The sequence below is a fragment of the Fopius arisanus genome, unplaced genomic scaffold (genome assembly GCF_000806365.1).
Source record: "Fopius arisanus strain USDA-PBARC FA_bdor unplaced genomic scaffold, ASM80636v1 scaffold00001, whole genome shotgun sequence".
Classification (NCBI taxonomy): Eukaryota; Metazoa; Arthropoda; class Insecta; order Hymenoptera; family Braconidae; genus Fopius; species Fopius arisanus.
Window position 1 is genome coordinate 2,070,068 of NW_011887740.1, and position 27,789 is coordinate 2,097,856.

Sequence of the window (27,789 nt, forward strand, 5' to 3'; positions counted from 1 at the left end):
ATTTTCTAATAAAAAACAAAAACCAATTTCGTAACGCAGAAACGTGCGACTAAATATGAAGACGGCAATAGTGAAAATATGATTTTATATCAATTCTTTATTTGTCCATACAAATTATAAACATGTTTTACAAATACTGTACATATACTGAATTCTATTATATACTTTTAAACCTCTAAATTAATGATATATCATTTTGCTCCATTCCTTTACCTCTTCGTCATCTCACTTATCTCCATTTACTAGTTAAATCAACTACTTTGATCCTCGCTTCGTTTCATTTATGATGATACAATATACAGGTAATTTTCATTTTTTTCATATTTCCGTATAGTATTTTGTCTGAATTTAAGTTCCTTCTTTTTTATTTTTGCTTTTTCATTAAAACTTTATGATCAAGCTCAATTCTTTGATATGGCAGTTCCAGGATATGGGGAAAAATACGAATGAAATAAAAACTTGGCGAAATTTTAAGGATTCTGTTTCAACCAATTTTTAAAATAATTCCAGGTAATTATTCTGGAAAGTATTTCTACACTTTCGTTTCTTGAAATTGCAATACACTCTCACAAAATATATAATAAAAAATACACTCAGGTAAGTCTAGAAAAAAAATTAACGCAAGTAGTTTACTATCGAATCGTCAGATGATTCTTGAAAAAAAGGAAACACGATCTGTTATTTTTCTCCATATTTTTTGACGAAATAACCAAAGTTATGCTTATAGTAAAAAAAAGATGGATTATTTATCGAATGGCCGCTGGAACTTGAACAATGTCTTATGGTCGTTATCGTAATTATTTACATAGTTTCATTTGCATTTTTTATAGTTTGACTGCACCATCAGATCGTCTCATGTATACAATTCGAGATTGTGATTCTAAATATTTGTTTTTTTTCGATTCTAAATTACACTTTTATTTGCATCTCTGTCCAGTTTTTAAATTCAATTTCGATATCATCAATATAGAGTGAAAGAGTACTATTTTCTATCTTCACAGAAGACATAGATAAATATATATTTTCATAAACTTTTTTTTTTCTTATAAATGTAATTCACTTATTTTTAAAAATCATTACTCATTACTGTTAATAATATTCGTGTCGGTGCTCATTCACTTTTTTCATGTACTCCTTCCATCGATTATCTTCCAATAAGAATGAAAGAAATTTTTATAAACATTTTTATCCTAATTTTTACAATCGTCAAATACCAGTGAGAACTCGCAATCTTTTCAATATATTTGATATAGACGAAATTTTTTGAACTCCAGTGACATTTCCACGATTGTAATTTGAACTGAAATAATTGCTTAATTTTTTTTTCATCTCTAAAAAATAGCTGCACTCAATTGATACGAAAAATGTAACAATAACTAAGAAGTACAAAAGCTGCCAATTTATAATTTTTCAATCGTAATTCAATTAATTACCGATCAAATAAAATTGTCCTTTCTTATTCGAGCAAGTGGAAAAAAAAAACATTGAAAACAAATAATTGTAATAGTTCATTCTATCGTTGTCGGGCCCTGAATAAAAAAGGATATATTTTCTGACTAAAGAGAGATCAAAATACATTGCCACTTGTTTCATAAAAGTTAGTTTACAGTAACAATACGGTAATTAATCTTAATGTATTCCTAAAAGTATATGTATTTTTATTTTCTTGCTTTTTTAATCTTCAGTTTATGTTAGTTGTTTACTGCGCAGTGGGCAAGTTTGTTTTATCGGAGAGCAATATGAACAGAAGAAAAACGAAAAATAGTAAACCAAAAAATTTAGTAATGGGAGTAGAGAATGCAGTGAAATGATTCATCGAAACCGGAGGGTATGGTCCGCAAATGTATTGTCATCCAAATTAAATTTGAAATTAATATGAATCTACTTTGTATTCATGATCCCTCCGCAATATTTTTTCAACCGAGTGAGACATCGAGGGCTACTTTAAGTACGAGACTCGACAAAGAGGCAAGTTCATGTTCCATCTCATTTCGATTCAACCAAATTCAAGTCGATCTGCAGTAATTTGTCGCAATATCAAAACAGATTCCGTTCGATGTTAAAAAAAAACGATTTCTCTTTGAATTTTCTCCCTCAGAAAATACAACGAAACATGAATTTTTCATTCATTCGACGAGGCAAATAAAATACACTTCCGGGGTCACTTTTCTGCTAAAGTGCAGCATGAAAACTTCATGCTAGCATCACATTATAAATGTAGTAGAAAGTTAAAAACGAAAAAAAAACAATACACTAAGTAAGAAAAAAAGTTCAGACGCAGTAGCTTCATAGAAAATAAAATCCAGAGGAAAGTTTCTCGGGGAGAGGGGGATGAGGAAGATAAATTCTTACAGTAAAAAAATTATAGTGATTATAAGGAATACAAACACATCCCTATAGCCTACATGGTCGCTGCCTAGAATTGGGTGGGATCGCACAAAAAATTGGTGCAATTAAGAATTCGCTATTTTTGTTGAACAAAAAGTAAAAAAAGTAATGGTTCAAGCATTGTAATAAACGAACTTAGATTTAAGTTGCTGCGATTGGGGCGAGACGAATTTCAGTATGAGTTTGATTTGCTTCGTAATTTTCATTGAATTTGGAAACTAATACGTGCAGCTAATTTTCTTCCTCTCCGATTTCACATTCTCATTTGTTTCTAATTAAAAAAATAATTAAAAAATCAGGAGGACTCTTGAATTCGTAATGGCATCCTTATTTTTTTTAAAAACCTTTTTTTCCACTTTCATCTCTCAGTTAAAACTTAAAATCACTTAGATACCTTTATACACGATCATTTATAACAATGTAAATCGTAATCATTGCGTTATTATTTAACATATATACTCTTATTCGTAATATATGTCTAATCTGTGTAATGCGAGTTTTTAAATTTTCTTCTGTTTGTGTTTTCGGTGTTTGTGTCGGTGTTTGCACTTAAAATTGCAATATTCATCAATTCCGCGTCGACCATAATACTAAGTTATTCGGATACTGAACCAATCCTCAAAATAAATATCTCAGAATATTTAGTCATTTTTATTGTCAATTTTTCCTACGACAGCGAAAATTAAAAAAATTGAAAAGCCCAATCCTTTTATGTTTTCCAATAAATAAAAATACTATATGAATTTATTGTCGTCTGGCCACAAGATAAACCGAAATAAGTTAAATAAAATCTCAAGACTATTAGAATAAAAAAAACTAAGTGGAACCGGTCAGTATCTTATAACAGTAATTTTGATAATTCTCTGATTATCGTTCGCTAAAATAAATCGTCAAACCTCAGAATAACTCAACAATACGACAGTGGATCATCTGAGATCACAACTTATAAACGAATTCATAAGTAAAGATCCACACATCGTAAAACCTAAAAATTTCAGAAGCTAAAATGAAAATGAATATAAATTTGCGCAAACAAAATACGTGATCTGTATTTACATACCAACGTATTCACCGATGTTGCGCAGTTGTATAACTGTCACTGGTGTATACCTGCAGTTTCATTATTTCAAATTCAATTTTTCTATTTTTCCTCCTGTCTCTCTTTGTGTTGCGTAAGTGTAATAGTGTGCGATTAACACACACCATGCGCGTGATTCGATAATGGATGATTCATTAATTTTTGTTATTGATTTCTTGTTGTAATCATGTGGTGGTAGGCACTGATGGGGGTGGATGGCTGCATGGCGAGCAGATAATTTAAGAAATAGAAGAATGATAGACTTAGTCTTTGACAAGTCTGTATATATGATGCTGAGCACCGTGCTCGGACGTTGATACTTCAAAAACATATGCTGTACAGAGTAACGTCTCATGTGTATCTCTGTTTGTAACAACCTGTAATCAAACAAACAAACGCAATTAGCAATAAAAAATGATAAAATTCATGCGAAATATTTGAAAATTTTCTCCAAACTTGCAGCTGCATTTGCCAGTGCATTGCACTCGGGTAATTTCACAAATTTGATTTATTTCATTTCATTGCACTTCAGCTCGGCAAATTAATTAAATGAATGTGGTTAGAACTCTGGCAGCATTTACCTGGAGAATCGTGAAGTTCTCGAGTACACTGTTCATCATATATTTCTCTGGTAGATGTTTCAACTTGTGAATGAAGTTAATCATGTACTCGCACATTGGCGAACGACTGATGCGATACACGAACCTTCCATTCTCGAACCTCGCGTATTCAGTCTCCACCTTCTCCACCACTTGTTTACCAAACGAGCATACTTTCGTCGAACACGTTATCGTCATGTTCTCATTGCTCTCGTATCTGAAAAAGACGTATAATTACTCAATTATTAACAATTCATGTGGTAACGTCTCTCTATTCATACACGAGTCCACAGTGAGCTCAACTGATCAATTTACGATTGCAGTGTACGTTTAACATGTAAGTGTAATAAGAAATAATTACTGGCTCGTGACGCCGTAGAAAGCTCCAGCTTCATCCTGAATGTTGGTATTGAGATCTGCCCAAAATTTAACAAGGAAGAAAGCAGCCTGTGGTCCCTTGTCATAAAGTTCCTTCAGGCCGCCCTTCTTCTCCGGGAATTTGTCATAGATCTGCCTAACATCCACCGCCTCTAACAGTGGATCTGCATAAGTCGCTGAGCCACCTATATGGACGAACAGGTGCTTGTGGTACTGAAATTCCGGAGAAAATAATTTCTGATTATTTCATTTGTGATAATAAATTGTTCGAAATAAAATCAAGTACATACGATATCTTGGTCTCGGTGTTGCTCCATGTAGGCGGAAAATTCGACAAGCCTGAGTTTATGAGTGGCAATGGCACGACCTTCCCAAGGCGGTGGCGGTTGTGCCTGGACCATATCACCACTCGAAACCGCTGTCGCTGGTTTACCGGTGTACGTCGACTGTGGGAAGGGCTTGACATCCTGGGAGGTACCTGGTTGCAGTCCTGGCTGCCAAAAGTTCTGCGGGGATAAAAAAAGGATAATTATTTTTACAGTGCCAATATTTTAGTTGCCATTTTTTCGAGTAATATTTTGAGCTGTGTAAAAAAATAATTATAGCAAATTCCTCCACTGGAGCGAGTAAAATAAATTTTCAAATAACTCCTTCACAGAAAATTATAAACGACTGAATAGTTAACGCATGAAGAAACAACATGTACATAAAACAGTATATAATTTATCATTTAAACGATACATTCAACAATACACAACAAGAAACCCCAAGGGGCGAGCAGCAGGGGAAATGATTCTGTTTCTTCTCCAAAGTTTTTGTTAGTTCAACTCATAAAGCCTTCCGCAGTTACTGTGCCTCACATTTTTATTCCAAGTCAACAGCATTGTTTTCCCTCCTTAATCAAGCAATTGGGATTCTATACACTCAGGACAATGTGCGAGTAAACAAATATTTTTGGAGTTATTTCAGCCAAGTAATGAAGCTTTTACTCGAGCGGTTAGACATCTCCGTGAGTTTGAGCTGAGATTTTTGCTTTTTGGGGGAGAAATATCGCCCCTGGGGGACTTACCGGGTCAGGATAGGAGACGGGGGTGGAAGTATGAAGGGCAAAGGTCCTCATTAAGGTCGGGGGCATCTTGTTGTGTAAAACACTGGTGGCTGATACTATCTGGGCGCTCGACATGCTCGAGATTGTCTGCAGTGTCTTCTCCTTCACCGTGTGCTCCTAACAAATTTATCATTTTTCATATGCCACTCTAAGAAATCTATTTACCGTCAATTTCAAAGAAATGGCTTTTCTTCGTCTATAATCATCAACTGTTTTGAAATCATTTCACTTGTCCAGTTTTACAGATATTAAAACCGTTTTATATTAAAAATAAATAAAAAAAATAACTCGCTATATTTCAATGCATTTTGTTTTTAACAAAACAATCGCTCATGCATGTAGTCCAATACTATTTTTTTCACTCTTCCAATCAATCTCGGACAATATTTATCTACAATGGAAATAAAAGCATCAGTTGGGAATTGAATGTTTATTCCATTTGGAGCGCAAAAATTTGTTAAATTTTATTTTCTGTTTCAATTTGGATTTAAGGTATCGATTCAACGAAAAAACCCAAAGTGGAAATAGCTCTGATTTTTTTTACACAACCCATTGCTTTGAGGCATTTGCCGAATACATAGGTATCTGTTATAAAAACCATGGTTTTGGGTAAAACGTGACATGGGGTACGGGGAAAGTATAGGTATATATCAATCTGCAGTTGTGCAATGGTTTTGGCCTGGGGGTTTAATCTCTCGCTAGCACGATCGGCCACCGTTGGTGGTCCAGCAAATATAAAGAATGAATAAACACGGATGACCAAACGGAATTGAGGGGATGAAACAGCATCAGTGCGGAGCAATATTTTCACTGCACATGGCAACGATATAATCCACTAGTGGTATTAATTAATTCTATACCAATATGTGACTTTATGACGAAAATACACAGGAAAAAAAAATTCCAGAGCAATAATTACTCCATAAATCACCGAATAATGAGTTCCCCTCATTCTCTACTCCATTCTTTTATAACAATGAAAATCAACAGATCCGATTTTTATCTTGAAGTTTACGGCAATCACCCCATCGCACTTAATACTATCGCTTCATAAATAATTTAATTGTTAATTAGCCGTTTTATTACCTATCGACGAGGAAAAATATCGTAACGTAAAATAGTACTCGCCCGGATATTAATTCCTTAATGCAGGCAGTCAATATCAGAAGCCAAATGGCTTTTTTTATGGACATTGAAAAAATGATTTGGTGCGAAAAAGCAATTACGCCGAGAATTGAAATTGACTGGACACGTGGGTGTTCTACTGAGGAGAGTAGAAATAAAAAAGGACAAATTGAAAATCACAAGTGGGAGTTGATAATTTCAAACCGTGACTTATCTCCCTGTCTCCTTTTCTCTCAAATATTTATTGGTTTTTTTTTACGTTTTGATATTCGAGTTTACATATACACCTCTGGTGCAGCTTCTCGAGCCCTTCGTACTCCTGCAGGACAACACTTGGACGATTTTGCATTGACTCGCGTGGGACTCGATCATTCGTCACTTTGAGTAATCGAGTACTTTATCCTCGCGCCTTTCATCCCTCTCCTATTTTCCCTGGCTTCAGGTTTCTTAGGTTCCCAACACCATTCCCTTGCACACCCGTAAATTTTATTTTGAAATTGAATTCGTTTTTTGCACTTTTTTCTGGCAATTTGTTACCATACTCAATTTTTTTATTTGAAATTACTTCAGACCGTAATAAATTGATAATGAGAATCGATTAAAATATTCTTTGAACAGAATTTTGGTTTACAATTTTCGCTATTCGAAATCAATTGTCGGAATTGTTGAAATTAACTCTGGCACAAAAGGTTAAAAAATCCAGAGTATTATTGCAAAACCGATGGGCATCAGCAATTGGATAATAATCCTTGCAGTATTTCCAAATTTTCTTCAATAATAAATGAATATTTTTCTCCAACAATACAAAAGAATTAATCGATGAAATTGGTCACTGAACACTGATTCCGTCAAATCCCCAGGTAAAAAAAATCTTTTTTCTCGCTTCGCGAATTGAATTTGGAAATGAAAAAAAAAAGCATTCCACAGTGGGAGAAATTCAAATGGAAGGGAAAATATTTTCATTGGATGTGCGTCTATATTTATTGAGCACGTACATTGTCCAGGCAACGAGTTTAAACCGGTGGTGTGGGAGGGGAGTGAAATAAAACTAGAAGTGCACCCTAGTATGTGCGGTATTGGATATACCCACTAGAGCGCGTGTGGACGTCCATACCGCGGAATCGATTCATTTAATTGAGAGGCGGCTGTTTTTTTTTCCCTTTTATTCTCCTCTTTTTTCGACCGAAAAACGCACAAGCGAATGGTATGTTGAATTTTGTGAAGAGGGTTGAGGGGCCATGGGGAAAAAAAATCCTCTGCCCACCCCAGTGCAAGTGACCACGCGCTGTGTTTATCGACATTCTCCAACAACCCCATCCCATCCTTTTGAGCTCCACGTCCATTCCACCACATTTTTCTCTCAATTTTTTCATATTTTTTTTAACTTATTGAAACGCCATTAATTGCGCGAAAATATTCCCCTCATTGGGAGTAAATAAACTCGATGTAATTACGTGGGTAATTGCGAACTGAAGAAAAAGTTCTATTTGAAAAATTTTAATTTCATAAATCCAAACCGTCGAAGTCTCAGTTAATCAAAACTGTTCGCTTGAATGAAAAATATATTCTGGTTTGAGGAAAATATTTGACGTTTTGACAGTAAACGGTGAAAGAATAAGAAATAGTTTTTTTTTATGAATGATTCAGTGGAAAAAATTATTAGAAAACATTTTATAATGTAGGAAATTTTTTTTCGTTATAGTGGTCCCCGCTGATTACTCAAAAGCACTGAATTTTCAATCGCAAAATCGTTTTTAAAATTATAAAAGATTCGTTCATATTTAAAACTGTACGGGATGATTTTCCATACAGAATTAAATGAAAAAATTTAATTATTCATTTACAAAAGCGAATGCCGGAAAATACAAAATCCCCGATAAAATATCATTTAAATTTTATTTATGTATTTCAATACGGCAAATTCGAATTTTCTCTCAGGCCAGTGCATTCAGTAATTTCGTATGTATTTCAAATATTTACTAGGCTTGGATTTGTCCACGTTGATAAATCTTTAATATTCGACCGCTGGTTCCAATTTTTTACTTCACACTCTAAATTAATCACTGCATTACTGAATTGATTTTTTGGAATAAAAGTTTACATGATGGAATGGTAATTTTATCTCCAAAAAAATCCCATATTAATTTCGTAAAACATTCCTCAACTAGTTTTCACCCCGGAATTACATCAAAGACACGTAATTATATTGAATATTCACCGTCATCCTCCACCACAAGATAATTTAAAAAAAAGAGAATCAATTAAATCTACCCAATTAACGCAGGCCGCAAAACGTTATCCCAGAGATTTACCATATAATTTCGCAAATTAATGAACACAAATGAGTGCAAATATTTGTTATTCACCGCAGGGTCTCGCAGTGACATAAAGGGAGTACGTTTGAAACATAGTTGGATAGCCAGCATATATAACTTGAACGGAAACGGAAACCAGCAAATTACATCACACATATACAGAAGAGGGTGACTCTCGGTGAATAACGTCCATGGCATGCGCCACTGCGGTAACAGAAACGCTCGAACATCCAAACGCCCACGACACAACAAAAGCTCCTGCCCCGGAGTCCCTCAAAATCCCTCCACCATGCCCCAACCTCACCATTGAAAATCTCTTTGTGTGAGAGTTTGGCTATATCGACGGATACCCGACGTTGTTCCTGTGTGAATTTCGCGTAACCCACACGGCCCGGTTGAAACCACCTACATCCCCTGTTTTCCCCCAGGCCGAGAGTGACCACCGAGAGACTATAGACTACAGCTTTTACCTCTATAGAGGCTTTCACCCCCTACCACCCTACCACCCTACCACCCTACCATCCTCCTGCCACCCCCAACCCCCCCAAAATCCACCTCGCTCATTCGAATTGTGAACGCATTGCACACGGCTGCACTGATTTATTAACCAACGTGCAATTGTACGTGGAATCGCTTTAATTATTAAACCCAGTGATGCACCAGTGCTGTTGATTAAATGTTATGGACAGCTCTATTTTTATGTGTGATTTATAACGCGAAATGTTTAATTAATTTGTCATTCATGGGAGGAACGGTTATTCAAAATTCATTAAATTAATGAATGTTTCGTATTAATTCGACATTCGTTCCTTTGGTATTCATGAACCCCGAAAAACATCAATTATTCATTATAGCCGTTTTTGTAGCTAATTTTTTTGATTTATTTAATATTGTTTTAGTTGAGAGGAAATTTCATCTTTTTATGGTTTAAACTCACCACTTTGAGTTTTGCTTGAATTTCCCGCAATTTTCTTCTCGCAAGTACTTGGATGTGCGAAGAGACCTGCTTTCGCGTCCTCGTCTTGCCAGTACGGAGTTTAATGTACCGGGCAATCAGCTCGTTTCGACCTGAAACCAGAGAAAATACACTGATAATGAGTTAATCAAATTTCAAATTAACATTGGAAATGGAATTAGTTGTTTCAAGACAGTTATTTGTTAACGATTTCGAGATTATGTTGTAACTGGATGAATACACAGCGATACATCTAGCCCTCGCCAACTTTTTTTCAATCGATCATTGGATTTAATCCTTCTATTTGGTTTTCCAGCAATTATTGGATACCCGTTCTGCCCATATCTGAGGCTTGTATACTAAGTCGCGTGCCCCTATCGGCACTAGCAATCCTGATTAATGGCCTTTCGGGAAGAGAAACCGGTCTTTCATTGCGGATACAATCGACTTGTTTATGTGTCTTTATATAAATCACATAAACAAGAAAATCAGAGAAAAATTACGAGAAACTTGTTTTTACCATTGTTTCAACTGTCAGGTAAAAATTCCATTACATTAGAAAAATATCGGGTCATGCGTTATTTGCAGATCAATTTACGCACTAGATAATCTACAAATTGAGTGTCATTACACGGATAAAAATTTTTACCAAATTTTGTTATAAATGTGGTATTCGATACGAATTGTTATCATTTTTTAATATTCAAATAACTCAGTCAACAAATCGAGTATTTTAATTGCGGATCAATTGTACAGAAAACCGACAAATAAATCCATGAATTGATCATTCGATCGTTTTTTCCAATTTTCGTATGAAAAAAGGGGAAAACATTAAGATGGCTGGATTAAAAAAAATCAAGTACCCTTAACGACTGGGATCGATGACAAGTAACAGTTTGACACCTAGAAATTCATCGGTCGACCCCTCTAGGACAACAGATAATAATAGCGGAGGGTTGGAAGTGCCTGGGAATTGATAGTAATTGACACGCGCCGGGTGTAATTATATTGGCGTGAAGCCATTTGCCTGGACGATCACTCGTCCGAGAAGATGACCGCTCCATGAATAGAAGCTAGGAAGTTGGCAGGTACAACCTGAAGCGGCCATATACAAAGAAAAAATGGATAAATAATGAAATAGATTGCAATAATAATAAACGGGGAATAATGATAACGCACAGGCATGGCGGATGTGAAAAACGAGGAGTTGCTTTAGCTGTAGCCTTGGGCGCCGAGGTGCTTTATTTATTCGCGACCGACGGACGTCAGCTGATGATAAATTCACGGTTCTAACGCCTCGACGATGTCCTCTAGACGTGAGGCTGAGAGAATATTTGAGGGCCAGCAGTCGAGAAATCAGGGGAAAATTGTGTGACGAATTTGTCGTACCGAGGATTTGCAATGGTCCGGATAATTCCAAGGGCTACGATCAAAAAAAAAATGTGGTTTTTGCTTTTTTCCCATGTCTGAAGAGTTTATTAGTATATATAGAAGAATTTTAAATTCATAGATACTCATCGAAAATGTCTTCATCAACGGGACAGATTTATTATTCCTCGTCACTTCTTATGGGCAAAAGAAAAAGTCCCCCGAAAAATCGGAGTATGCAGAGAGACAACGACATGACGATGAGCAGATGGCGCAGGCCAAAGTACATTACTCGTACTTGAATGTACACGTGGTGGTGTTAAACAGCGTCAGAACGTCACTCCTATCATCCTTCATTGATCTCTTTGAGTTTCTGTAATGAGTCATGATCCCCCTCGTCTGACTCGATTATTTTAACGTAATGGATCTCTTTTCCCCCCTCCGCCCTTTTGCTACTGATGGCATTGAACGACAGTTTGAGGGAGTCGGTTATTTATCGAACCAGAAATTATGGAGGGGCTTCACATCACAGTCAAAGAGACTGTTCAATATCCATAAACGATTTTATGATTAAGTCGAAGATGTAATTTACTCTGGCTGTTTATAAGTGAATTTTGCAAAGGCAGCCATTGCTTCATGATGTCAGCGATTTTTTTACCATCAAGAGACGATTTCCAGAAGATTAAACAATTTCGATTGATCATGTATTTGAACATAAAATCCAATTGCAGATTTTTATCTCGACTTACGCATGACAAAAATATTTTCAATTTTTTTAGACTCCAATGACTAATGAATTGATACAACAATTCTGAATTTCTAATTATCAAAAACTTGAATTATTATTAAATTGTGATTTCGAAAATGCATTGCAGAAAAAATGCAACAAGTCCTAATAGCAATGAAAATAGGGTAATTCAATAAAAATGTGATGGCCACCTCGACAAATAAATACAGAAGAGCCTTGTGGAAATAGAAGAAGAAAATTTTTCAATTTGCCTCAAAATGGAGAAGAAACGCGAGAAATTTGTTGGCTGGTTAGCCAAAGCGGTCGAGGAAGAATTATTTCGTCGAGGTCTTTTGGACCCTTGCAATTAAATGAAACGTTTTTACCCCTCCCTGTTGAGTTGAAATTTAATATTCCCCGTGAGGAGAACCCGCGCCTCTACTTTTCCTTTGAAGACTCCCAACGAGACTCCATCCCTCTTGGTCGCCTCCTGCCCTCTTCCTCCAGCACCTGCGTCTCTTTTAGTACTTGTGAACCGGTATCTCGGTTGGTACCTCCACTCTGCTTTTGCTTTTTATTTTGTTTCCCTCCCAGTTTTCCCTCTTCCATCTACCCACCCCGGGCTCCTCCCCCCATCCCTTAATGAATTTTGAGGCAGTACCGTTGAAAATTCATTAAAGTCTAATCGGTGTACCCTTCATCCTCTCATCCATATCCGATATCTCTCGCTGCCAATATTGATTGCACACGATTTAATTTCAATCGACGTTATCTCTCTCCCTCTCTTTCTTTCGAGTCCACTGTCGTTTCCCATCAGTTCTCATCCGATCTCTTCTTTCATCGTTCAACGATATTAAACGCTCGGTAAGAAAGACAGAGGGCATAAAAGGGAAGTAGAGAAGGAGGAAATGGAAGGAGTAGTCGTCAGAGGGAGAGCAACTCGGTGAATAAATTATTTTCCACAAAGTACGTATCCCAAGCAAGTTTCTTCGTTCAAAGTTTCACCGAGATTATACCCTCTCTAACATCGGAAAAGGAAGACCTTTCTCTGAAGGTATACCATAATACTCCGAGTTATATCGGCATTAATTTTCCGGGCATTGCGGAAATTCAGGTTTAACCCACCAAATTTATCGCTTGTCACTAGTTTTCTTTTCTTTGGCGTTTCGCATTCTGCCGGTTGAAAAAAATTTGATATACTTCACTGATCATGCAGAGGGAAATAACCAATGAAAATTCATTTATCATTTCTCGAAAAAATACGTCATTTTTAACAGACTTTTTTTTCTCCGTGAAGTAATTTTTGGGATAATTTTGGGGGTGGGTTTTCAGTCATTTTCAATTTATTTTCAGTGGGAAGTGGAAAGTAAATTTATAGTTGTCCTGAAATTTCGAAAATAATCGTGCAAGGTAGAAGTAATTTAATGGGTGAAATTGAGGGTGAAATGGTGTACTGTAGCGAGCGGAATTAGCGAGGAAGCTGTGGCCTTACATGAGGTTGGAGTGCTCCTCAAGGTTAATTAGTGCAATCCATGTGGCACTTTCAGCAAATGGACATACACTTGACCCTTCGACCTGAGTATTTTAAGAATGTCCCTTTTTAGCCAAAATTACCGGTTTCCTAAGTTCTTTTTAAGATCTGGAAAATTACTAATGAAATTGACGTAAAAAATGTGCCCACTTCGCACTTTATAATTATTTATGACCCCCGAAATCTTATGATCATTCATTAATTCTTTTGCTTTTTTTTGCTGAACTTTAAAAAAAATCATAAGCCTTTAAAAAGAACACAGAAAAATTATGGCACACTCATGAAACTTCGTGAGTGATGAAGTCAAAATAAAATGTGAAAATGGTGTATTTTTTAACGCCAATACGATCAACAATTTCTCAGAAAACGCAAAAAACCGGTAATTTAATTAAAAGGGGATTAGAAGGTTCAGTGAATAAAATATTCACTCAATGGTGAATGAATGAAACACTTTAGCAGGTTGGAAAGCAATTGGAGGATGAGGATCATGAGAATTATTTTCACACAACTCCCCTGGGAGTTGTGAGAGCAGATGAAAAATGGAAAATGAAGGGGAAATCAGTTAAACACATTGGCATGCACTCTCGAATTCCACGATCGAGGTGCACATCGGTAGCCGCAGGATGCTCTCCGGTTCGAGGGTTTCTACGAGGTAAACGTGTAGGTGGAGGTTTGAACCGGGATGGTTGTTGGGGATGGGGTGGCTGATGCCTGGAAGCCGGTGTGGAAGCATCGGGAGGAAAATATCCGAGATTCCGGGCGAACCGCGTGATGACTCAATTTCGCAAAGACCGTTAAATGGCCCTGGCATGAACCTCGGCTCTCTCAACCCCTCATTCGGTCTACAACCGCTCTCTTCCCAGTTCTCGTCTCTGTTTTTGAAGGCCAAACATTCTTCGGGGGTTGGTTAGTAACCCCCCCGAACTCCCCGCCCACCAACTCCCCCTTCCGCATACAAGTTTTTGCTCAATTTTTTTAATTTCAAAGAAAATATCGGAATATTCCCCATTGGACTCATCAATTCCACGATTCGCACACAATTTTTCGAATTTTTATTTTTCATTTTTTCGGGGGAGGATTTAATCGATTAGCTACTCAGAAATCAATGGCGTAGAATCTTGCGAATATGAATTCAAGATATTTTGAGAAAATTAATAAATATTTTTAAAATAATTAATAGATATTATTATTATTTATTAATTGATTATTATTGCTTGAGAAATAAATGAATATTCCGGTAGAACTATAAAAACCTAAAAATTTCTGAAATCACAACGGACAATACCAACAACATGCCGAAATGTCTCGCCCCCTAATTCGCAAATAAATACAATTCCCCATTCATGAGAGCGATTGTGCGAAGGTTTTATTACCCAGCAGTAAACATTCACTCAAATTTCATGTGATTTGAACATTTATCACCGTATAATTTCATTACTTCAATTTACATGGAGTCGTAAATATGAAAGATCCCCCGCAGTATTAAATATGTAACAAATGCTGATACGTGACCGTGAGAATTGGAAAGAAAGTGGATAAAAGTCGAGCGTAGGAGTTTAAAATCGATAAAGGGCGCATGTGGCCGAGGGGAGGGCATTGAACACGTGCTGAAGATAGTCTGTATCACATTGTGGGGTGGAGGAGGAGAAAGCGAGAGGAGAATAGTGGATATGCGACGCGACTGGCAATCAACGTAAATCACTTGGTAGATGCTTAATTTAACAAGAAGGGGCCATTATGATCCCCCATACGCGAGTAACGAGCATCGGGGAGCGGTTCTTGATGCAAACACTATGAGTTACTCATCTAATACACCCACAATTATTCCATCCTTCAATAATAATCATTTGCTCTTGTCTTTGTTTATTTTCGCTCGTCATTCTTTTGTGGCGTATTGAGTAGAACGGAGTAGATTTTTTTGAGAAGATCTTGAATTTTCAGCTGCCCTGCCTATTCATTTTTTTTTGCCTTTTTTCACTTGAAAATTCCAAAGGGAATTTTCCAATAGTGCAGTACAAGTAAATGTATATGAGAATGTAAATTAAATTTGTAACACACGGTTTTTCCCGTCATTAGTGACTTTATAGATAAAAATAGATCAAAAAGGTTCACTGAATGCAAGACCATTCTCAACACTTGATGCCTCATCTAGAATGAAGAAATAAAAAAAAATCATTGGCGAGCCCAATGAATATCAAATCTCAATGAAATGGCAACCGCGTTATCCTTCATTCGCCATCAACCTAAATCCCGAAATACCCGTCGACATAATAATTAAATATCAATATCAAAATCGAGATTGAGATCCATCGTCGAGGTCCGAAGTAAATCGATCGTCTCAACCGAGGCAATTAAGCACCTCAATTCTCCGTGAGAAGGACTTTTTTTCCATGCATGTCAGGCGATACTATTCCCCCATTCGCTATTTTTCAACATCAGAAATAAGTGAGACAAGTGCATCGCCTTTCCCGACATGAAGGGGGGATATTAAAGATGGAGGAGTGCAATAAACCGATGCATTACAGCCTACACCGTCTTTATACGTTTTGCGATATAACGGTAGTTACCGAGAAGCCGCAATCCCGCGGTTTTTCTGAAGAACCTCCTTAAACTATATTTATATATTTACAACCCGATATTCGCACACGATGCTGTACACAAAAAAAAACACTTCAACTTGAAATATTGTTCGCTGAATAAAAAATCACTCCTCCCAATCAAATTTAAAATATAAATAATATATAACCGAATTGAATTGATTTTTCAAAAAGACTGAAAATCCAGGGAAATTATTGCTTCAGCATTCGACATTTTAACAGTTTTTGATTCGTAAATGAAGAATTGAAGGAAGATAGTGAATTTTTTGCACAATCATTTTTAATAGGAAAATATGAGAGCTATGAGAAAAGTATTAATGAAAATCCCTTTTTTTTCGTTAAACTTCGATAGATCGGGCAAAAACTGACCTCGAAAAAGAGGCACTTATCGTAGTTAATGACTTGGTAACAAAAATGTCAAGTGTAATTTTGCAAGAGTGTAGGATGCGGTGGGTTGTCAGGGAATACGCATGGAGTGGAATGAAGCGATGCACTCGTACCTGGACATTAGAGGTAACTGAGATTTACCCCCTTGGATGCCAAGTGTAATGGTTGTGCGTGTTACGTGTGCACACAAGGAGTGATAGTTAAGGGCCAAGAGGCAACCTCTGGCTCTCGTCGGTATCGTGAGTATCGAACTTCATGGGAGGCTCTGAGTATCCGTGATAATTGATGACGATACACAAACAGATGAGGAGTAAGGGAGGGGAATCGTTACACACCGGAGTACCTAGGTACAACGGTTCTGCCTCACTCACTCTGAGTGCATTCGAGCTCGTTTGCTCGATTAGGTTTGTGTCTAGTGCTTTTCAGGGCCTCGCACACAACTCTAACGATCTTTGGGAATATTGGCCTTTGGAATACGAAAGCGCCTTTATGGGGCTCAATCAATTCCCCTTTAATCATACCGATGGAGTTTACTCTCGTATTTCGGCTAATTAATCATGTGGAGTTATCGAAATGTCATGGCGGAATAGCCCCCATTGGAAAATTGCACTTCGAGTCTTAGCTTTAAAAATTTCGTACTTTTGAAGACAGCAATTATGGTAATTCGACATTTTCAGGTCGGGATGGCACGGTAAATTAATAATTATAATTTCAAATCAATCTTCATTAGAGGATGTTCTACCCCCTTTTAGCCAAAATTACCGGGTTTTTAAGGTTTCTGACAAATTATTCATCGAATTGAATGGAAAACCCAATTTTGGTGAATTTTCAATAAAAATTGAATTTCAACGGAAATTGCGGAAAAATTAAATAGTGTGAGAAGAGAATGCAATATTCTTTCATATTAATAATTTCGTAAATTATCAAACACATCTACCATCAATTATTTCACCTTTTCCGTAATTCCATAGGAAAATCTGATAAACAGAATTTTTACGAAACTGGTGGAATTTTCCCAGAGCGGCGGACCATTCTTATCTGAATTTCCAGTGAAAAATAAATGCGAGGTGCGTAATTTTTATTGGATATTTCTGTCCGTGTAATGAAAATTCTCAACAGTGGACTAGGGTTTTTCCTCTCCTGAGTGTTGAGAAAAGGGGAAAAAATTATGAATAAAAATGTCGGTGAATTGACACGGTGACCCGAGAAGATATCTAACCCTGAGTTTTCCTCCCCTCTGGTCTCATTCGTATCATCATCGGATCCATCCATCTTCCTGCTCTTTCATTTTCTTCCTCGTATCCAACTACATTGTACCGTTAGGAGACTCCTCTCTACTGCGTTTCCAACCCCCCGTCGTCACCACCACCTCATCCTCGCCTGCCACCCAAAACCCCTCATCCTCCCCCTTCATCCAGCGTTCTGTTCACTAATTGCACATTCTTCGCATAGTTTCGCCATCCTCCACCCCCAAAGGGGAGGTGGGGGGGTTGCAGGCGACCCGAGTTTCCCGACTAGGGTGAAAAGTGGAATGGGGTACAAAACGAGTAGGCCACCCACGTTTCAGCTCTATCCATGGCTCAACCCCTCTTTCCCTCTCGCTTCACTATTCCATACTTTTCCTTTTTTTCCACTCCCACCCCTCCCCCTTTCCGCCCTTTCTCCTCACTTCATACCCTAATCCCCCGTGTTTTGCCCTCGTACTTCAGGCGACTCAACACCCTCTCATGTTCTGCAAGTCTCTCGGTTCAACTCAACTGTTAATTTTAAAAATTTTCCCTTGTTTTTGGACGGAATTCTATTATTTCGGTGTGAAGGATTAAGAGTTGTGGGGGTTGCTGATGAGAAGAGATAATTAGCCTGCGGTGCAAAATGATTGCTGGAAAATTCATGGGAATTAAGAATGTCTCATCATTGTACAAGTCTATTACCTGACATTTCGGGTGGAAAAGTAATCCCCCGAATACCCCACGAGCTTAAAAATTTATCAACCATTTTCGCCCGGATTCTGAGCATTAAAATGAAGTAATCAAGTCTCTCAGGAGAAATCTTTGAAAATTTTTTATCATGAAAAACTTGTCTCCCTCTTTTATTTGCAACGAAAAAATCGGGAAATATCAACTTTGAAGCTATGGTATATTACAAGTGAAAATTCGGATAATACTGGGCTGTGATTATTTCATTATCTTACAGAAGACTTAACAGGCATAATAATAGCTACATATTGTGCAACTTTGTTGATAAAGAAAAAATGTTATCCAATCGAATTTATGTCAGGGTGTCAGTTCAATTATTCCCCCGTCGCCATGAAAGCTCCAATAATACGCTACACAAGAGAAACCCATGTCGAGGGAGCCCCTTACAATTTCAGTCTTCAATTTCGCCCTCAACATCTCAACGGGTGTATACCTGCAGTTGGGTATTTCGCACAGGAGGCGCGTTGCACCGTAAAATATGTCGTAAAACTGAAAAGAGATTAAAGCCCACCCTCCGTACATGTGTATGTGTACGGCGGAAAACGGAGTACCCACCAAAACTATATTCGTGGGATTTACGAGGACGATAAACGGGATTATGCGTGCCATAAACCCAGCAAACGACCCACCGAGTGCGTAGTGGCACACCGTTAGAGAAGGATGACTTTCAGAAGCTTTTAACCTTTTTTTATCATTTTTTTACATTGCTTCTTCCACCGAGGCTTCTATCCTGAATCATTCCACTTTGAGAGAACAGATTATCACAATCTAAATTATTCTTCACTTCACTTGAGATAATCTATATGGCATGTACAATTTTGGACAGATCTTCCTCACTTACTCTACATTTTCACATTTTCAATCGTCTATTCCATAGAGTCGATCGGGGAATTGAAATTATGTATTAATTATTTTGGATTCTTTGAATTTCCTGAATTCATAAATTCTAGAAAAATGAAGATTTTAATCTATTTTCACTTTATAATAGAATGCAATAGAATTTACCATGGAATAAAATTGCTGACGCGTAATAAAAAAAAAAATAATAATTCCTCGCGTTAAATTAAAATCAGAGATTCACTGAATGAATTATTTTTTTATTTTTTCGCCCTTTAGAAGAATAAATGATGATTGAAGAGAAGTAGATATGGCAGACTATTTCTCACTATTTCTCATAATTTTATGAACCCGATTTAATTAAAATCAAAATGAAAAACGGTGCAAGCCGAAAATGAGGCTCTGTTTTCCAGTGTATGGGACAGCCTATTATGCCCCTGAATTTAATTAAATCGAGCCTAGATGTCAAAGGACTTCGCAGTTGGCGGTCATATAGAGGGAGAACCCTGACAAGACGGACAATGCTGTCGCAGATTATTACCCAACCATCTCAGTCCCGTTGTTAGCCGTATTCTATGCCCCAGGAATATCCACGACCTTCCACGTGTGTCAGAAGGACATTGAGGATTACCCAAGAAGGTTGGACCCTCCTCGATGCACAGAAGGTCATCGACTCCCCACGATTGATAAAACCGGAAGAAAAGATTTCAACCCGAGGGAGATTGTTTCGTGCTGAAAGTGTTTCATGACAGTGGAGAAGCTCCGGGGATGCGCTGGAGTGTCTCCTTCGGTCAATAACTGGACACGTTGCCCACCCACATCCCCATTGTTCGCCTATTGCGTCACAAAACCGGGGACTAGCCGAGCCCCTCAGGAAAAAATCCATTCCAGGGATCAAATTTGCTCTAACACCCCGAACAAAAAATTCACTAAAAATTGCACCGTGAAAAAAAAATTATTGCAGTCCAGAGAAATTATCAAGGATTGGCAATAATATTATTTTTCGCGATATTCGTGTTAATATTTTGAATTTGTTAGATAATATCGATTTGTCGATTGGCAGTTTATCCGGTAATGAAAACTGACTTGTGAACTATTTTTATTTCTGTACTATTTTTATTTATTTTTGCGTTACGTGTTATTTGAGTTGCTTTAATTTAATTGTGACAGTAAATCTCCAGATTTGCGAAAATAAATTCAATTATTTCGAATTATTTTCTATCGGACAGATAAAAAAATTTAAAAATGCTGGTAAACAACTTGTGATTGAAAATTCTGGCAAAAAATAATTAAACAATGGAGTGAACAGAAACAAAAATTGTTGGCATTTCCAGGACTCTTCTGCTCGCACACAATAAATAGGTAATAATTATCTTCTATTCATCCCGATTTATTTATGAATTGACGAAACAACCCATTTATTAATGTCAAAAAACTCGCGCATTGTTACGAGGGAGATTACGACTGTTGCAATTCTCCCATTTCATCTCTAGCACGCGCATTTGAAAGATCGTTTTACCCTGGGGCTGTTCACGCTGGGATTCTCGTGGTGGAAAGTACTTTGAACCTTAGCAGGTGCCTCAGGAGAGTCGTACTGTTTCGCGCATCTGAACGTGAAAATCGTTGAGCAATTTTAAGTATCAAAATTGTGGAAAAAATATATATTTTTTTGGTCCCACTTTTATCGTAGTTGCAGCGTTCCGGAACATTTAGTAAACACGAATGAGTCGAGGCAAAATGGAGATTGCAATCATTCAGAGTCGCGTACGGAAGCGCACAGCCTGCGATGTACCGTCCTGTTATTCACAATGTTGCTTCGTCGTTATGGTTCAGCCCTCGTCACGCAGTTTGCTTCGAATTTTTTTCAACTTCTGCTATAGGGAGGATTTATTGGATGCCTTGAGCTGCATTGGCGAGACTTGTGGGAAAGGTTGCTCGTTTTTTGGATCATCTGAGTCAATGGAATTTCATGTTCCCCTGATATTTTTCGGAAAATTTGGAATTTTCAAATTTCAGTGAATACCTCCTTGATTCTCACGCTCTCCTAATACTTTCTCGAAAATCTCGAGTTTTTCAATTTCAGCGAATACCTCCTCGATTGTCATGTTCCCCTGATACTTTTTCAAAAATTAGGAATTTTCAAATTTCAGTGAATATCTCCTCGCCTTTCATGTTCCCCTGATACTTTTTCGAAAATTTCGAATTTTCAGATTTCAGTGAATACCTCGTTGATTCTCACGCTCCCCTGATACTTTTCCGAAAATTCCGAGTTTTTCAATTTCAGCGAATACCTCCTCGATTTTCATGTTCCCCTGATACTTTTTCAAAAATTAGGAATTTTCAAATTTCAGTGAATATTTCCTCGCCTTTCATGTTCACCTGATACTTTTTCGAAAATTTCGAATTTTCAGATTTCAGTGAAAACCTCCTTGATTCTCACGCTCCCCTGATACTTTTCCGAAAATTCCGAGTTTTTCAATTTCAGCGAATACTTCCTCGATTTTCATATTTCCCTGATACTTTTTCAAAAATTTCGAATTTTTCAATTTCAATGAATACCTCCTCGATCCTCATGTTCCCCTGATGCTTTTTCAAAAATTTCAAATTTTTCAATTTCAGGGAATATCCCCTTAGAATACGGAATAAAATTTACCGGAAAAAGTTCTCACAACTCTCGAGGGGATTTCACAACCCAATAATTCCATCATCTGTGAAATTTTCATTTAATTTCCTCGCTTGACAGGTCAATAAAATAAATCAATCGATAGGAGCCATCAGGAGTTAATGGAATAAATGCCAAAGTTGCCAGCAGAGATTTTTCGATTGAATAAAAAGGAAAAAAGTTGATATCGACTGAGAAGAGGAAAGGAGGGAAAATAGGAACGAGAAGGTGGTGGGATTGAGAGAGGAATGGGGGGACTCTGGAGACCGAGGCGTTATTGCTTTGGCTCTGGTGGAGAGGATAGTCCACGGTGGTTATAAGGTGGTGATGGTGGAACGACGGTCTCTCGCCCATGTACGAGGCAATATCGAGGCGGTCACGTAGACTGACCTCAGCACTGTGCAATAACGACGGCTCTGCTAGTACTATTCCCACCTACACCACAGACACCAATACAACCACCCAAGGGGGCTGCCATGGTCTCTTTTACGATTTGCACACGATTTCACTCACATATTTTCCTTGATTGACCCATCAACCTCTACTGCTATCCTTCAACATCCAGGAGGAGAAAATATTTCATGGGGTCAACATGTTTTCATCAATTCGCTATCAATTTTCCTTCGTTTGAGAAACTCACCTGGTGAAACACCATTAATACCTCTCTTTTCGCTTTTTTGTAGAATTTACGTATTCGGATTTTATTCAATAATAATATTACCCGTCAAAATATTATAACCCGAATATATTACTTTGCGAAAATATTAGCCCGAAAATGTTACTAGTCGAGATATTACAGTGTTATTATATTATTTTAAAAAATATTAAAAATGAATGAATTATCATATAAATTGTTTACGGCGCAGAAGTATTATGCTGCTAAAATAGTGTTGGTCTCACTTATTTTTGAAGCAATATCCATAAGTGTAGTGGATTATTATGATTTACTTGGGGGAGTTGGGGATTAGTCTTGTGTACGTTAAGAAATCGATATCTTTTGCCTACCATACTAAGTACTGCCTGAGGATTTCTACCGATTGAATTTGTTACTCGGTCTGTGATATTGTCGTGTATCTTCGGGGCATTGGTCAGAACGTTATTCTCAGATTTAAAATATAATAATTTCTTCAGTTATAATAGTTTGAGTTGTTATTTTGATAGGTAACCAATTCAACGATAAGTTTTCCTCCCTGAGGGTTCAAAAGGCTAGATATGAGTAATGTATAATCACCGTGACAAATGGATGGAGAGAAGATAGAATAATAAATCCTCGGGTACATCAGAACAAACGGATTGTACGATTAATTTCGAAGTTGCCATCGCCGCTTGGATAAATGCATGGCATGATCCAATAGCCCCGACCAAGAAGAATATACCTTGATAATCTTTTTTTAAAATTAACTGAAAATTGCATAACGACACTCACCATACATTTTTCCCTCGTCGGAGAGAATAATTTTGCGCCGGCCGCATGGTGGATAAATGGTGAGGGCCTCCTGGAAGCTCTGCTCGATATCCGGGGACCAGACGCCTTCCGCATCTGCCGCGGAGAGGTCCTTCTCGTCCTGCAATAATGATAAAAAACAGAGGATAAGCCACCTTGAAACTCCAAACAAACCCCAACAAAACACGATGAAATCCCCTGAAGCGAGCTCTCTCCATAATGAAGTGATATTGCACATCTCCTTGAAATTCTCAACCACCCATCCACCCCCTGGCTGCCTCACTTTTCCATCCCCCCTCGACATTGCTGTCTTCTGCCCCTGAAGGATCCTTTATAAAATACCATAAGGATTCTACGGTGAACCTACAAAACTCAGGTGAAGTGAAAAAGGGGAACTAGTGAGAGTGAGAGAGATGGGATGGGGGTGGCCTTTTGTCTTTGGATTTAAAAACACTGGAACGCGCAAGGTGTGTTCGATAGAAGAGGGAACATGCCCGTAGTGAGTCGGGTGCTTTTGGGACGAACAAAGGAGCAGAGAACATTCTTGGCACGCCATTCAGCCATGAGGAGGAAAGAGGGAAGAGGTGAAAACGCTAGAAGACGAAAGAGCACCGACTCACTGGCAAGTGGTGAGAGAGAGCCAGAGGTCGAGTTTTTCGCAACATGTGCCAATCTCTGAGATCTCCTCGAAGGCTAGGATTTCTCCTTTTTTTCTCCACCCTCCGCTGTCTCCTTCTTTATCGATATTAATCGTTTCGCTCTCTGCGGTTACGTCTGACGAGAGTGCGAGAGGAGGACTCGACGACTGGAGGACGAATCTTGGAATTCCGGGGGAAGCCTTCGTCTGGGTGCTTTTTTATCTAACTTTTTTTTTTCTTCTCTCGGTTGTCGGTTTTGTATCCACAACCCTAGGCTTTCCATCCTCGTGTTTATTGGGCTCTGGTGTCGTTATTGCACGTGAGAATCGTATGATCTACTCGATCGATGTATCGCGAGTATCGAGCCTTCAGGGAATTCTTTCGTTCGTTCGTTAGTGTCGATATTAGAGAGGAAATGTATCAGAAATGCATGCGGGACATCTTGGGCAAGGACGAGACTAGATGATTCACCGGAAGTGGTGTTTCATCGTTTTTATTTGCAAATAAAAAATGACAAGATATTGGTGTACATCAGTGAGATTCCGAGAGTCATTGAAAAATGTTAATTAATGTCGATGTTTTGGGAGTTCCGTCACAAATGTCAATGAAAAAAATAGTAATTGCAATAATTGCAATTCTAATTTCAAATATATATAATAACACGATAGATGAGTTATTCCACGGGTTATTTCATGCAATTAATTATTCTCGTGAACTGCAGATGCGCAGTGGTTTGGTTACGAGAGATTGATAATTATGAGAGGAGAACAATTTGGAAATCTAATCCGTTCAAAGGAACTGGATATCCCTTAATGACGAATGCAGCTCAGTCTATTACTTCCGGCGGGCGAGAGGGAATGGGTATTTTGGATGGAGAAAGTAAATGGAAATATGATAAAATAGAATATTCTCGTCTGACTCAAATGGTTAGAGTAATACTCGGAGAATTTCCGATGAGTAGATACGGACGTGCTGTAGTCAGACATGCGATATGCGCGGGGTGGATTCAACTGAATATGCATTTACTAGAAAAAATGTATATAATATCGAGCAATTCTATGTATTCATCAAATTTATAAAAATTGTATGTAAAAATATGTACCAAGGCTATTTTATAGATTTTCTCACGACGGAACGCAGAGCAAACAAAAAGTAATGTATGGAAAATTCATGGGCAGTAATTTATATGCAGGTAAGTAATTTATAATAAATTGAGCACTTGAAATAGTAAAAAACACTTACATCGCTGATTTCGCCAACGTCGAGATTCTTTGTATCCGAGCCGGAGCCGTTGGCGTCGGGCTGCGGCCCGGAACTCGCGGGTGTCCACGGCGAGGAAATGGTGTCGGCTGCAGCCACCGCACTGCCTGTAATCAACCAAAAGCAAATCCACATTAAAATCATTAATTTATCTCCCTATAATAATAAAAATGATCAACTATTAAAAATGATTAATTATTATTATCAAAATAATAAAAATTTGTATGGAATCGCACAACTCGATAATAAAACCCTTGACTGTTAATGAAAAAAACTTTCGGAAATTTAAAGTGAAAATCACGGTTTGAAAAATGCAGAGGTATCTTTCTCATTTTTTCAGAGCACATTAATTATCTGATTACTTGTTAATTTTTGCCCAATTTATTTATCTCTCTATAGAAGTTTGAACAATGACAAAATTAAGAATTACAATTACTGCCCCCTCCAATGAATTTCAAAGAAGTTGAAAAAAAAAATTAGAATTGCATAACGAGGGGACAAAACTGGCGCTTATCAGACCAGCAGTAAAAAAGGAGTGATAAGTTGAGAGTGAAAATCACCGGTTGAAAAATAGAAAAGTGTGTTGGCGGGGCTCAACAAGTGGTCGGTGATATCGCGTATCAGTGCAGCATGGCCAGAGGCGGGGGGTGGGGGTTAGGGTAGTTTGTAGTTGAGAACGCTCCGCCCCTGGAGGGTGGAGTGAAGCCCAGAACCCCCCCAGAACTGTGCGCCAACCCCCACTCATTCGACACAACAACCCCTCGAGAAACAGCTCGTTGGATTAACACCATCCACTCGGATGAGTATTCAACCCCCTTCGCTGTCCTATTGAGGGTGGTCCCCTCATTCCCCCGGTGATACAGATACAGACAACTTTCCGCACACGCTCTATCTTTCCTGACTTCAACCCTCCTCTTTCTTCCCTACTATTCACCCTTCGTCTTTCCGGGATACACGCGGTTTTCACCCTGTTCTCACCCTGTTCTCACCCCAGCCACAGACACCACTGTAATTTCCCGTAATCCAGTCCAATACACATCATTCAATCCCCAAAAAAACTCCAAAATATTTCTTACGATTTCTTACGATTACATATAGAAATTTACAAGCGCCAAAAGCTTCAAGTGAAAAAAAATCTACCCAAATATGAATATTTAACAACAAAGGACATTAAATCACCTTTTTTTTCAATTTTCCTTGATTGTTATGAATGTGGAGATCAGTTGAGGAGAATATAGAAATGTATAACAATTTTTAAAAGAATCATCGTGAGATTGATCTCAGTCATTTGATTTTCGTGACCTCCGATTCAAGTTTAATGGCAGGAAAGAATTTTTCAGTTTTTTTTTTTAAATCAGATGAATATTTCATGCAGGAATTCGCCCTTGGTTACCGGTCGAGCTCGAGCATCCACGAAGGACGAAAGATTTTCTTCATATGAATGAAGAAAAAGTCTCACACAAGTGGAATGCGGAGATGAGTACGACAGTTTTCATCATTCAAATTCAAGGAATAGTCGAATGCTTTTGATCAAGACCATGAGTGCGCATTTCGGAGGTCAAATTATATTTCTCTCCGAGGAACATAATTATTCCCACAGAAACGAGAAAAACTAATTCTTCAATAACTGAAAAACCACAACTAATAAAAAATGCAAGTCCCTCGACTTCTCGCTGTTACAATCCTTCAACTCCCTGAAGGTAGCGCGAAATTTAACTGATAATTAGTTTTAGCCAATTCGTATTTTCGTCACAGATAGACTAAAATTTCCTTCTTCCATAAAAAAAAAAGTTGAAAAAAAGTAGGGAAAATAGTTGAAAAACGGTCGATTTCCCGGTGGAAAATGAATAATAATCTGGCTCGGAGAAGTCACCCGAGTCATTTGGGTATAACAAAGGAATCAGATGATGTTGAACCAGGTCAAAGGTTATACTGATCATCAGGGTGTAAAATGAGAGCGCTAGTTAATTGAGAGACACACAGACAAGGTAAATATTCATATTGGTGTGCAGAGAGGGAATTTCGAGGGGAGCATTTGGGTGGAAATGCAGTATGAAGTTGACTGCCAAGTCGTGTGTATGTGGTTGGTGGGTAAAACCGGGGCACAGGATGCATAGATCATGGACGCGCATGGTTGCATTTGCCAGTGTGTATGCACTCGTCCAATGTCCAGAAGTACCACAAGGGCGGTGAGGGCAAAGAGGGGGATGAAGTTTACGCAGAGAAAGCGCAAACCCAGTGTTATGGGGTTGGGAAATGTGTGGATGATGGATAGGGAATGGCGCCGAGATGGCGATATAACATTTCCGGTGATGGGCGAAGGGGTTGAGGGAGGGTTGGAGGGAGGTGGGAGAGTCAGGGGGTTTTGGAATGCCAAGCAAGACCGCAGACGTCTAACTACTGGAGAACCGAGTAA

The 27,789-nt window shown here is 38.0% G+C and overlaps 1 protein-coding gene across 6 annotated transcripts in view; it reads right to left on the reverse strand.

Annotated features, from left to right (window-relative positions):
* Positions 1 to 77: 77 nt before the first annotated feature.
* The window catches only part of scalloped (TEA domain transcription factor 1 homolog scalloped), a 98,105-nt gene continuing 70,393 nt past the window's right edge, over positions 78 to 27,789 (reverse strand). For 5 of the 6 annotated variants that reach the window (XM_011315708.1, XM_011315719.1, XM_011315692.1 and 2 more), the window contains 7 exons: positions 25,356 to 25,480; positions 23,458 to 23,596; positions 9,929 to 10,059; positions 4,734 to 4,949; positions 4,427 to 4,680; positions 4,048 to 4,282; positions 78 to 3,843 (listed from right to left, as the gene is read on the reverse strand). In XM_011315708.1, the coding sequence (XP_011314010.1) occupies positions 3,730 to 3,843; positions 4,048 to 4,282; positions 4,427 to 4,680; positions 4,734 to 4,949; positions 9,929 to 10,059; positions 23,458 to 23,596; positions 25,356 to 25,480 (1,214 nt within the window). In that variant the 3' untranslated portion in view covers positions 78 to 3,729. The remainder of the gene's footprint in view (positions 3,844 to 4,047; positions 4,283 to 4,426; positions 4,681 to 4,733; positions 4,950 to 9,928; positions 10,060 to 23,457; positions 23,597 to 25,355; positions 25,481 to 27,789) is intronic. The other variant, XM_011315737.1, reaches the window with a different exon arrangement.